The following is a 12,134-nucleotide window of genomic DNA, read 5'->3' on the forward strand; positions in this document are numbered from 1 at the left end:
CGTGTCAGCCGTGGAAGCCAATGAGCGGCGGTGGCGGTAGAATGCACCGCCGCGTGGGGGAGACGAGACGCACGACACGGCTGCTGAATTGAGCGCCGATGCTGCTCAAGAGGATGAGCTTCTTGACTGTGCCCGCCTTTTCAATCGCATTCTTCACGTTTTCGGAGCGCTGCCTCGCGGTGGCCACGATGTCGCTGCTGTCAAAGACGGGCGGCGTAATCGCAACGACGACATCTGAGCCGTCCAAGTTGAGAGACGCCCCATCCGCAATGTCGCCCTGGACGGCTTTGAAGTTGGACAGGGTGGTGAATTCAACCGGTGCCTTGGCCGTGTCTCGGTAGATTGCTTGGATGTCAACGCCGGCGTCTGGACTGGTCAATAGGGAGCGGATCACAGCCGTGCCGGTCTTGGTGCTCGCCGGAGCGACAGTGACGAGCATGATGAAGGAGTCGACAACGATTGGAATAATGTCAAAAAGTTGCGCATCAAGAGTCGTAGCAGGAGGGCGAGGAATGAGGCCGTGTCTTCAAGCTGGTGTTGCTTCAGAGAAAAGTTGACGCCATGTCGGCCTGAGGCTGCAACTTGAGCAATCCGAAATGCCGCATTTCGACTTACACTGTACAACAAGGTTGCGAGTTGTGACGTCTGCAGGCGACAAGCCAAGCAAGCCACTTGTGAACGGGAATCGTGATGGAGGGATCTAGGCCCAATCCGCGGATCGACCGGGTTGGCGCAAGTAAGCACCAATGGACGAGCCCTTGGCGACGCCATGCTTGCATCTTACAGATTGCCAAGAGGGCCATCAACCACCGTCACTGTTGTGCGTCACACCACTCTCACCCAGCCAGCTCGACGGGATGTGGGACACGTTGAACGGCAAGAAACATTGGCACCTTGCTTGTACTGGCGCTCATCTTGCAAGGCTTGTTAGGAAGCTCGGCGTCGATAAGCGTCGACTGCGTGGAAAGGCCAAACTGTGCAAGATTTCACAATGAACATGGTGGTATCATTCTGCATGCGGAATGTCTTGGGCTAAATGTTACAAATAGTCCCCGAAACAGAACACATCTAGCAAAAACAGGAATTGAACCAAACCCCCAACACCAAATGGAAAGTCTCGACCCAGCACCATGTTACTTCTTGGTAGCCAGATTTGCCATGCTGGGACGTCGACTGGCCGAGGGCGTACCGCGGGGAGTGCCCCTGGGCGTGACACGGCTCTCGCCAAAGAATCGGTGCTGTTGGCTATATCGCCGCTCGTTTCCGGGTCGGACATGGGCCGACGCAGCAGAGCCTGGCAGATGAGCGAATCACGGTTAGCGGTTTCGACAGAGACATGGAGCATGACTGAGACATGGACGGGGCGTACCTCGGCGTTCGTCTGGATCGTATGAGATGCTGCCGCGACGCCCTTCGTTCAGATGTGTTTGGCGAGCATCTGCCAGCTTCTGGGCAAAGGGAGAGCGATGCCGCAGCGCGGGACCCTTCCAGTAGATGACGTAGACAGCGGCCACGAGGACAAAGGAAATGCAGAAGAGGATGGTGCTGGCGTATTCCAGGTTCTTGCCGCTGGAGGCGCCGATGTTCTTGAAGAAGGGGATCGCGGGAAGAGTCAGCACGCCGGCCAAGAAGTCTCTCGCCCAGCCGTTGCCCCCGGTGGCGGACGCAGAGTATGGCCCGTAGGCGCAAACCATGTAGTCGATTGTGGCCATGTATATGGCGTAGTTGGCGATGCCGACAATGGCGACGAAAACCATGGATCCGATCCAGTGGATGGGCGGCCCCTGGATCGTCCAGGCGAAGCCAATGAGACCAATGGGCAGGCAGGGAGCGGTATAGAGTAAGAACCAGAGGCGAGACTCGTACTGGGCACGCTCGTCGTTTGGCTTTGCTCTGCGCTCCTTGATGTTGCGGCGGATGGCGGGAATGAAGAGGCCCCAGGCAATGAGGTATCCGACGCCAATGGCGATGAATGTCAGACCAATCTGGACGGTCGAGAAGTGCCACTGCCCATACACGAGCCCGAAGGACTGGATGAACATGAAGATGAGGGCGTCGGAGAAGCCCGAGAGCAGCGACAGGACCAGGACGATGGGCTCGGTCACGAACATGCGGAACGGTCGGACCCAGGTGACGAGGATTTCCCTGGCCGAGAAGCGGTCGCCGAAAGGAACAAGCTCATCGGGCCCCCAGATGTTTTGGTTGGTCTCCTTTCTGCGTCGTTTGGCGATTCGGTTCATCATGATGGTGGTCCGGGTTTCGGGAACGGTGAAGAAGTGGACGAGCTGGACGAAGCCGCCGAGGATGAGCTGGATCCAGATGGACCACCTATTTACACGATTAGCATGGTTCTGAACCACGGTGACGGCCCGGGGGTCCGTTGGGCAGACACGATGGACCTACCTCCAGTCGAGGTACTGCTCGGTGAAGCCACCGACAATGGGACCCAAGACGGAGCCGCCGACAGAGGAGAAGACGACATATGCGACGGCGTACTGCTGGCTATCTGCCTCCCACATATCGGCAATCATGCCCAGGGTGACGGAGCCGCCAGCAGACGACAGACCACCCAGGGCACGGCCGACCATGATGGAGGCAAAGTTGGGAGCCAACGCGACGGGCAACTGCCAAATGTTGACAAGGAACAGGGACAGCTGAAGGACAGGCCAGCGGCCGAACTCCTCAGACCACGGGGCCCAAAGCTCGCAGCCAAAGGCGTAGAGGACCAAGAATATCGCGGCGCCGGCCCGAGCAGCCTGGTCACTTACACCAAACTCCTCCGAGATGCCGGGGATGGCGTTGGAGTAAAGAGACGTGTTGAAGTTCATGGATACCTGAACCCAGAAGATGACAGTCAAGATGTACCACTTCTTCCACGAGGAAAAGCTGTATCCCAGCTCGTCATAGCAGTCGTCTTCGGTAATCTCATACTTGTCGTATGTCCCTATCTTCTCGAGCCCGGCACCGTTGCCATTGGTGTCGGTAGGCGAGCTGGCATCGTCAGAACCGGCAGCGCCGTTGCCCTCGACGGCAGTGGCCATGCCCTCGCCGGATTCGGACTGCTTGAGCCGCTCGTTGGCGAGCTCAAGATCCTTCTGGTTGATGACCTGAGGAGGATCCTCGGAGAAGTGGGTTTGGGGCATCTCTGTCCGTCTCTCCCTCTCTTTTTTGTTGTTGGTGTTAGTTTTGCGGCCTTGTATTTCTTTCCTTTCTTCCACTTCCTCTTCTTCCTCTTCTTTTTGATCAACCACTTCTTTGGCCTCCCCCGGGTGCCCTGCAAGACCGCTTTCAAGAGCGAGGTGTCTGTCCCACAGCACGGGCAAGTATACAACCTCGACGGCAATGGGGAGAAGGAGAAGGAGAGGGGAGAGGGGGGGAGAGGGGGGGGAGGGTGGAAGACGTGTGTTTGTGATGATAGAAGCGTAATAGAGAAGAGCAAGGGACGAAGCGAAGCAACCAGGAAGCCGAGCTACCCACTTGGTGGGCGAGCGAATGCCTTTTTAACATGAGACTCGTCTTCCCACATGGCTATAACTACCTACCAACTAACTACTAGCTCGCAACAGAATAAGCCACGACTCTTGATACTACCTTGTTCCGCTGGGAGCGAGCGAGCGAGCGAGCAAGCAAGAAGGGGGAAAAAGAAAGATCCACCGGGGTTGGGTTCACAATGGGCTCTCCTAGGCTGGGCCAAGCTTCCCACGCTGACGACGGCAGCACCTTTGACAGGACGCCGGCGTCCGCGTTTGGTCTGTGGATGGTCTGGGGGATCGTCGATTCCGGCCTAGCCGGCTTCAATTGCGGACAGAAGGTTTGAATCGCCTCAGACGCACGCGGTCTCTGGGTCTGGCCCTCGCCTCTGAGACAGGAATTCTGAATTCTTGTCCAGCATCGCACGTCACGACGCCCCTGGCAACGCTGGAACAGCCAGTCAAGGCCCGTGTTTGCCGTCTGTTCTCATCTGAGACATGCCGGGGTAATTAGCAGCGACGAGGCCTCGGTGCTACGGGGTCGAGAGTGTCCACGCAGATGCAGACGCAGATGCAGATGCAGATGCAGATACAGGTCTCTGGCTGTCTGGCTGCGGCGGCGACGCAAGTCAATGTCTTGCCTGATTGGCATCTGCTGGCGCGCCCGCACTCTATCCGGAGCCGAGATGAGTTACTTATTAGCCAGAGCCTGGTGCCAAACCTACCCAAGTCGGTAAGATAAGGTGTCTCCCTTGGAGTTACATGGCACGGCTTGGATTGTCTCTCAATGTGCGCAAGACATGCGACGACAGGACCGGCTGTCTGGACTCTGGACCCTTCCAGCCCGCGCTCCTTTCAGCTCTCTTGGAACTGGAGAGAAGCTGACCAGGGCGAAGAACAAGAAGAAGAAGAGAAGGCAAAGCCGAAACAGCAAAAAAGAAACACACGACTTGGACGGATGGGGGGGGTCCGCCATTCCCGTGACATGGTTCGTCGCGTTCGCGGCTCTTGCTGAAGAGCCACTAAGCAGGGTCAGTCTGCGATCGGTCCGCAAGTCCGCGCCACTCTTGGAAGCATCAAGACAGACTTGCTTTCCCCTCGCGGCGGGTGGCTTGGATCTGGATGGCTGAAGACTCGAGATTCGATGAATGTCCTCTCCCCTCCGAGGCCAAGTGCCAGCCATGTCCATGATACCCATGGACCATGGAGAGTCCCGAGTCCACAGTCCACACCGTCCACACCGTTCCCCTGCGGCTGGGCTGGGGACGGACATGGAGCCTCCAACATCCATGACGCAGTTGCCGAGTTTATTACGGAGCCCTTCTCCATTCTCCTTCAGTCGCTGACCAGTCCAGTCAACAAACTCGGTCAGGTCCGGCGGCTCGCGGTGGGACCAGCAATATCACCCCGGGGCCTCTTTCTCTCTTGCTTGTTGGTTGTTGGGATCGACTCGGCTTTGCCATTGTATCAATGGGAGAAGCACCGGACAAAGACATTCATGAGAAACAAAGGGGGACCTTCAGCGAGCTCGGACGCAGCGGTTCCTCGGATCCCGGTGCTTGTGTCTGGTCGCCTCAGACTCGAGTGGTGTGTCTCGAGTCTTGACTGACTTGATCGGCGGCGGCACCTTGTTTCAATCAGTATCCATTGTCGGTGTCTGTCCATTTCCTCGGTACTCCTCAACGATAGGCTCGTCGTAGCCGCGCAAAAAACTCCACGTCCACGCCGCAGACATGGCACCACGTACGTTGCATCCCAAACACACCGCATGCCGTTCAGCTCAGTCCTCCCTCTCCCTCATATTTAGAGTTGACTGCAACTATGGGTACGGTGTACGTGGCAGTTACACGGGCATATCCCCACGCATCACGCATGCAAATGTTGCCGTACGGGTCGGCATGCCATGTGTGCTGTGCGTGCGTACGTGGCCTAGCCACCGCTGGTTTTTCTTCGTTTCCATCTTCTTCTCCTCGAAATCTATGCAACAAGTCCTCGACGACCCCGGGAGACAACCAGTCAGTTGCTCTCGTTCCCCGTCCTGTGAGTGAGACGGGGCAGCAATGATGTGACTGTTGTCAGATTCTATTCCACGGCCGCGTCCTCGCCACGCAGCAAAGGCAGACTCGTGACTAATAGCTCCGAATCCTGCATTCCGTCCTCCCGTCCGTCGCGAGTGAGGCAGCCTCGTGCCGGCATCAAAGTTGCGTCACGGCGGCTTGCTACGCCCCAGGCCGACCCCGGTCGAGGATGCACCATGACGCCAGAGCGTAAGCGCAGGGTCGCGAGCGGTCACCCGTTATTACCACTACCTACAGCTTTCCGGGGACCGTGCTTGACAAGGATGAGGATGGGCGGATGGGCATGGGGCGTCGACCACATGACGGGACGGCGGGTTTGGGCCTCTCGACAGCATCGCCACTCTCCCCCCCGGTGCCCAAGCCTGCCGCGACGGCGAGAAATCTTGCCTGATGTCGATGTATCGGCGGCGGCGATTCTCCACGTCGCAGTCCCGGACTGTCAACCCTCTTGGCTCGGGCCACAAGGTCAAATGACCGCCGCTGAGTCCAGGCGCCCGACTCGCGACGTGGCTTCGACTCAACCGCCCGGAGGTTCAGAACATTGGCATTGTCGTCGGCTCAGCTCGCGACTTTGCGTCCCGTCATCACCGCACGCCAAGGATGCCTCGGATTGTTCTGGAAACCAGGGCAGGCACGAAGCCGGCTGGGGAAAACTCAATTCCTGTCCTCCGTGAGCACACATGAAAGGAACCCCGACTTGGCTGCTCGTGACACGCAGCGGCGCGCTTTTCTCGTGATTCGTCTTTGCCAAGACAGCATGAGCATGGCACAAGTATAAGAGAGCATCTGTGCATTCGCTGCCCAAGACCCCATCTCAGCCATGGCATGTTTGACGTGACGTGACGCTTGAGATGCAGACACACCGCCGCCAACTACGTGCCCCTGGACGGCTTTCAGCCCGTCGGTAACTAACTACCAGTAACTTACATGGATTAAACTCGGCTCGTGCTACCCCTTCAAATGTGCCACCGTTTGGCTGCGTCACCATGTACGCAGACACGCTCCGGAGTGAGTGCTCTTGCTCCTGCACCGCGGCCATCTTCCTCCACAGACAGATTGGTCACAATGGGTACCCGCCCCTGGATAACACCTACGTTGCCATGGCTAGAGGCAGACAAGATCTCCGTCTGCGGCTACGACCGGGCCAGTCAGTGGTCACGGACGAGATGTTCGTCTTTGAGCCCGATAGCTTCATCGTTCAAACTCCAGATACAACTTGCGTGATATCGACGAGCCCGCCATCCCCCCCGTTGGCAAATCCACCGTGTAGTTGACCTCAAGCTCGTCGCCCGACCTGCCGTCCCTTGCAGGCGTCGCCGTCGGGCGGGCCTTTGCCCCGTCAAGCCGGAGCGAAAACGAGGCAGAAGCCGCCTTCTGCGTCGGGTCTGACAGCGTAATGACGAGCGTCATGCCCTCGGCGCATCTGCGCTCGCCGGAAAAGAGATAGGAGCCGGGCTGGGCAGAGGTGATGGTCACGGAGCCCCCTCTCGCCCAACCGATCTCGTCGAGCTTCAGCTTGATGCTCTTCTCGCCGCCCGGCCAGAACACGAGACTCAGTCTCCCCGATCCTAGGGCGCCGCTTATGCCGCTCGTCATGATGGGGGAGACCGAGGGCCTCTCAGCTTCCCGGGCAAGTCTGCTGCGGCTGGATGCCGGGAACACGGCATAGGCAGCAGATGTGTGCGTGACTGTAGTGTACGCCGAGAAGATGGACGAGGTGGTCACGCCGGCGGTCGAGGTCGAGATGTCGGACCAGTTCCCCGTCCGCTCGCCCTCAAACAGCGTCAGGGCAAACGGCCTGCCGTACGAGAGATATCCGTTGCCTCCGTAGAAGAGGGTCTTGCCGCGAGCCGCCTTGCCCGCGTCGGCCTGTACGGCTGCCCCGTCCACCCAGATCTTCCCCGGGGCCGAGGCGCGATTATCCAAGACGGTGATGACGGGTGCCGTGGACGCGCTCCTTTCGACATCCTGCACGGTTACCAGGACAAAGTCTTCCTGGTAGAACCACGCCTTGCGGTAGGAGATGCTCCCGTCCGAGGGGTCGGTGTAGTCCTGCACCGCGGCTCCGACTCTGCCGTCGCTGACGACCCCGACAAACTCGTTCTTTCCTGCATTTGCCGACGCACCGGCCGACAACTTGGTGTGGTTGAGCAAGGTTGTGGTTCCGGGGACGAGGTTCCAGTCCCACGCTCCCACGATGTCTGTGTATTCGTTGCCCTCGACGTACGTGAAGAGCGTGCCCTGGCCCAGGTGGTATCCGAGTGGGTTGGCAGAGTTTACGGCCTCCGAGTTGCGGGACCGCGTGGACAGCATCTTGTTCCCCAGCACAAAGGACCCGGTTCGATGGACCATGTAGTCGCCGGCCCAGAAGCCCTTGTTACCGACCAACTCTTCCGTTCCGTTGGACTGTAGGCGCCGAACGGCGTCGCTGACGTTCCTTGAGCCGGTGAAATCAGCAACCGCGCCCGCGAGCTTGGTCGCGTTGAAGTTGATGTCTGCGCTTGCTTGGAGGTCTTGGGTGGGAAACGCGACGAACCGGCCGATGGCGTTCTGGGACTCGGCTGTCAGCGCGTGTTCCGGGTCTCTCGGTGTAGAAACCTCAGTGCCGGTAGGACTCACAAAGTCCCAGTGTTCCCGTCTTGTATGTCGGTCGACAAAAATCATCCATTCGCTACCCCTTACTTGGGCGGCGATGGCGTCTCGCGTCGCGGTTCCGGCGGCAAATGAGGTGCCGACTGCTTCGCCTTGGAGCTGAACGAACGCATTGAGCTGAAGCGCGACTCAGGACTGTCTCCAAATCAAGGCCACGGCGGGGGGCGTAGTTGCCGTTATACAGGATGCCGTTGTGCTGGAGAAACGCACCATCTCTGTGGATTCCGTCCTCCGTCGTCTTGTCGGCGTACTAGTGTCTTCTATCAGAGACAGGAAGGGAAGGGCACAAGTTTTGGCATTCAAGCTACCGTCATGACAGACATGGCCCTGCCATAAGCGTCCCGCAGCATGGTGGCATTATCGGAGCGCAACGCCAGGCTGACCGAGTTTTGCATCACCAGCACAGCCTGTCGCTTTTGAATTAGTTTAGTGACGACAGCAAGCAGAGACCGTCTGGTGGCTTCTACATGCGTACGTTGGCTCCGGTCACACGGCCACCGGTGCCGTAGACTCGGTCCCTCAGGTCGTAAGCCCTGCGAGGAATGCGTTCGCACCCGGCAGTGATCTTCTTGGGCAAGTCGGCATCCTTGAGGAGCAGGCATGCGGTTGAACATAGCTGAGGAATCAAAATCGCCTGTGCGTACCAGTTCTGCTGGCAGTTAGTCGTGACTGTCTGTCCGGGAACACCGCGGGTTCAACGAGGCACACCGCACACGTACGGTATTCCACAACCCGGGCGTTCCGCATGGGCAGCCTCCCGTGCTGTCGTGTAGTCAGTTGGTCAGGGTCTCGGAGAAATAAGACGACGTTGCTGGCGCACTGACGATCTCCCACCATCTCCCATGCAGTCGGCTGGGGTGTAGTCGTTGCTGAACCAGTAGTCCAAGCCCTGGGAGACGGCCTTGAGGAGAGCCTCACTTCTTGTCCAGCCCTGGGCGACGGCCTGGTTGGCGCCAGACCATGCGGCTGCGAAGGTGATGATCCTGTTCCAATGGGCTTGAATTGGCCAGTTGGCACGTTCTGCACGGGAACGCCGACTAGTTAACAGTACTTCCGAGTCCGTGGGAACTTCGCGTATATCTTGCCAGGTGCCCAAGATCCCGGGACATTGAAATAAAGCGACCGACTTACGCGCTGCACATCCCGACTCGTAGTTCACGTCGGGCCAGGCTCCGTCGCTCTCCTGAGTCTCCAACCAAGCTGACATTTCGTCAAACCAAGTCGGGTCAGGGAACTGCGCGAGATCAGCAATCCGACGCTTGGATATGAGCGCGAGCTCGTCATGTATACTGGCTGCCTGGACGCCCGGAGGAATAATGCCGCAGCCGGCCAAGATCAGGCATCCCAAGAGAGTCCGCATTGTTACAGTGTGTGGAGTGAATGACCGAACGTTTGACAGCACGATTATGATGCCTGGATCAAGGAAAGAGCCAGGCTTGTCATGGCCACGCCGCGAGTTGAGTGTCTTTGTTGTGACATCCCGATGTTACGCTGCATCTCGCGTTCGTTGCTTTTCAATCTTTGACATTATTGGTGGGCTATTTCACAAGCATCTAGTCATTGGCGGGACAATTGAGCAACTGAAATGAGACGGAGACCTGCTCAGGGCCCCGAGTTTGTCAAAATGCAGCGTTTGATAAGCTCTCAAGTCGTTGGAAGTTGAACAAAGCCCCTCGGGAAACAAGACACTGACAAGGTTGCCCAAAACCCTCTCAAGCTGCAACCTCTAGGCACAAAGCTCGATTCAATACTGTCGTGGCGGAAAATTTGGAGACTTGCCCAAGGCCTTCAGCCATGTGGCTATGCCATGATATCTCTGAGTCCTGACCAGTCCGTACCCTGAATTTGTTGTGATGGCGGCAGGTCGACTCAATCAATACCCGGGACGGGCGCAGGGCTGTGTTGGAATTGCAGTCACGAGTTGCCGTCAAGCGACTGCACACAAAACAAGTCAAACACATGACAGGAAAGCCCTCCAACCGCTCGGAAGTTGAACCCCCCGGCTACTCGGCGGCCACAGGACAAGTCCCAAGGTCCCGCTTGACCCGGGCAGCTTCAACGGATATGTCAAACTCAAACACATCCATAGGAAGACCCAGGGTCGTACAGGCATTTGGCACATCGACAATTCCAGCAATGGATCCCTTGATTGGCGCGCACGACAGAAGCAGATATGCCTGCTCTCCGGAGTAGCCTAGACGCCGCAGCAAGCAAGGGCGAGATTAGCGCTTTTCCCTCAAGACTTGACAATACCTCGTCTCCTCGACAGCCGCATCCGCGCCGAGTGACGTTGGCCCTCACTCACCAAATTGCTTGAGATACTCGATAGCGCGGAGACATGCCTGGCGATACGCAACAGTGGCGTCCATGAAGTGCTGCTTCCCCGACTCATCGACCGAGAACCCCTCGAAAGTCAGGTATCGCGACGGTCCAAAGAGCTGCTGCACATCGCCTGGTTTGAAAACAGGGCTGGTTATCGCGCGTTCCTTCATTCCGTTCTTGACAAGGTCGAACTTGACGGTGATGATGCCAGCCTGGCGCAAGGAGCAGCATGTCAGATGACTGTGGGCGCACACGAGGAGGAGGGGGAGGAGGAGGGGGAGGAGGAGGAGGAGAACAACAACAAGGGCAAGCATGACAGAGAACAGACAAGATTACCATTTCGATGGCCCCGCAAAAGCTTATCTCGCCGTCTCCCTGCGAAAAGTGAAGGTCCCCCACTGAAAACTTGGCTCCGGGCAGGTGGACGGGAAGATACGTCGTGGATCCCCTCGAGATGTTGTTGATGTCGACGTTGCCGCCGTGTTCCGGCCGGCCAGGGATCGTCCGCGCGCCCTCCCGGGCAATCCTCGCCCGGAGGTCCCCGTCAGCGTTGCCCGCGTGCGCATTCGTCTCGTTTGGCGGCTGGGCAACGACCTGGCCGGGCATGGACTGCGCGCAGACCGAGATCAGCTCGCCCTCGCGCCGATTCCACTCGGCCAGGACTTGCGCGGACGGCGCGCAGCCGAGGATGCCCGGGTGGATGAGGCCGGCGAAGCGCACGCCCGGGATGTGGCGACTGGAGCAGTAGATGCCGTCAAAGTCCCAGATGGCCTTTGCCGCGCGCGGGTAGTGTCTGTCGAGGAACCCGCCGCCGTTGTTCCTGTCAAAGATGCCGGTGAAGCCCCAGGGGGAGTGGTCGAAGGGCTGGATGTCGGTGATGTTGACGACGAGGAGGTCGCCCGGCTCGGCGCCCTCGATGTCAAAAGGCCCTGTGAGGTAGTGGACCCTGGTGAGGTCGACGTTGCGGACGTCGTCTGCGCTGTCGTTGTTTCCAATCTGGCCGCCGGTCCAGTCCAGACATTCGATTTTGACGGTCTCGCCGCGCTTGATGGAGCCGACCGAGGGTACTGTTCAGACCTGGGTGTTAGCTGCCCGGTTTGATGCGATGCGGATGTGGCTGTATCTCGTTCTTGTTGTTGGGCAGAGTTGAACCTACTGTCTGGGTGCCAGCGGTTGTGTAGGCCGCGCTGCTCTCCGGCTGGGACGTCAAAGGACACCGTCTGGGCGGTGCGAATCTTGCCAGGCATGGCGGAGAGTCGAGACGATGGAGGATGCTGCTGATTGATGAAGTCGGGCTGAGACGCGGTGAAGCATGATGTTTTGACGTACCGCGATCATGTCTTGTATCTTTGGCGTGTCCGGATCCCAATTTCCAAGCGTCACTTTTACCCCGCAAAATAAGGGGCCCGGAACCAAATCGCCCAGCAGCCCAAGGCTTGGGCCATCACCGGTCTTGACTCTTCGGAATCGGACCGGGTGGGAGTCTGGAGTCTGGACTCTGCACTCTGCACTGCCCTCACGACTGCCGCCATTGGACGTCTCGCGAGGGCGTTTACCTGGCCTCCTCGACCGGTGATTCCTACGAGTCCTCCCCCCCCCCCCCCCCCCCCCC

General features: G+C 58.5%; 4 protein-coding genes across 4 annotated transcripts; all 4 read right to left on the reverse strand.

Annotated features, from left to right (window-relative positions):
* Window positions 1-4: 4 nt before the first annotated feature.
* MAM_07083 (NAD-dependent epimerase/dehydratase) lies at window positions 5-439 on the reverse strand (the record flags this gene model as incomplete). Its single annotated transcript, XM_040825881.1, has 1 exon — window positions 5-439. The coding sequence occupies one exon, from the start codon at window positions 437-439 to the stop codon at window positions 5-7; it is 435 nt and encodes a 144-aa protein (XP_040676100.1).
* A 694-nt stretch (window positions 440-1,133) lies between these two features.
* MAM_07084 (Major facilitator superfamily domain, general substrate transporter) lies at window positions 1,134-3,143 on the reverse strand (the record flags this gene model as incomplete). The annotated part of the gene is made up of 3 exons (XM_040825882.1): window positions 1,134-1,294; window positions 1,370-2,328; window positions 2,404-3,143. 3 exons carry the CDS (start codon window positions 3,141-3,143, stop codon window positions 1,134-1,136), a joined length of 1,860 nt encoding a protein of 619 aa, XP_040676101.1.
* Window positions 3,144-6,739: 3,596 nt separating this feature from the next.
* MAM_07085 (polysaccharide lyase family 8 protein) lies at window positions 6,740-9,560 on the reverse strand (the record flags this gene model as incomplete). Its single annotated transcript, XM_040825883.1, has 7 exons — window positions 6,740-8,328; window positions 8,411-8,450; window positions 8,509-8,613; window positions 8,676-8,849; window positions 8,920-8,962; window positions 9,025-9,220; window positions 9,332-9,560. 7 exons carry the CDS (start codon window positions 9,558-9,560, stop codon window positions 6,740-6,742), a joined length of 2,376 nt encoding a protein of 791 aa, XP_040676102.1.
* A 643-nt stretch (window positions 9,561-10,203) lies between these two features.
* On the reverse strand, window positions 10,204-11,769 carry MAM_07086 (formamidase; the record flags this gene model as incomplete). Its single annotated transcript, XM_040825884.1, has 4 exons — window positions 10,204-10,394; window positions 10,506-10,734; window positions 10,859-11,589; window positions 11,679-11,769. 4 exons carry the CDS (start codon window positions 11,767-11,769, stop codon window positions 10,204-10,206), a joined length of 1,242 nt encoding a protein of 413 aa, XP_040676103.1.
* Between the last annotated feature and the right edge of the window lie 365 nt (window positions 11,770-12,134).

The sequence above is a fragment of the Metarhizium album genome, assembly GCF_000804445.1.
Source record: "Metarhizium album ARSEF 1941 chromosome Unknown scaffold_27, whole genome shotgun sequence".
NCBI classification, from domain to species: domain Eukaryota; kingdom Fungi; phylum Ascomycota; class Sordariomycetes; order Hypocreales; family Clavicipitaceae; genus Metarhizium; species Metarhizium album.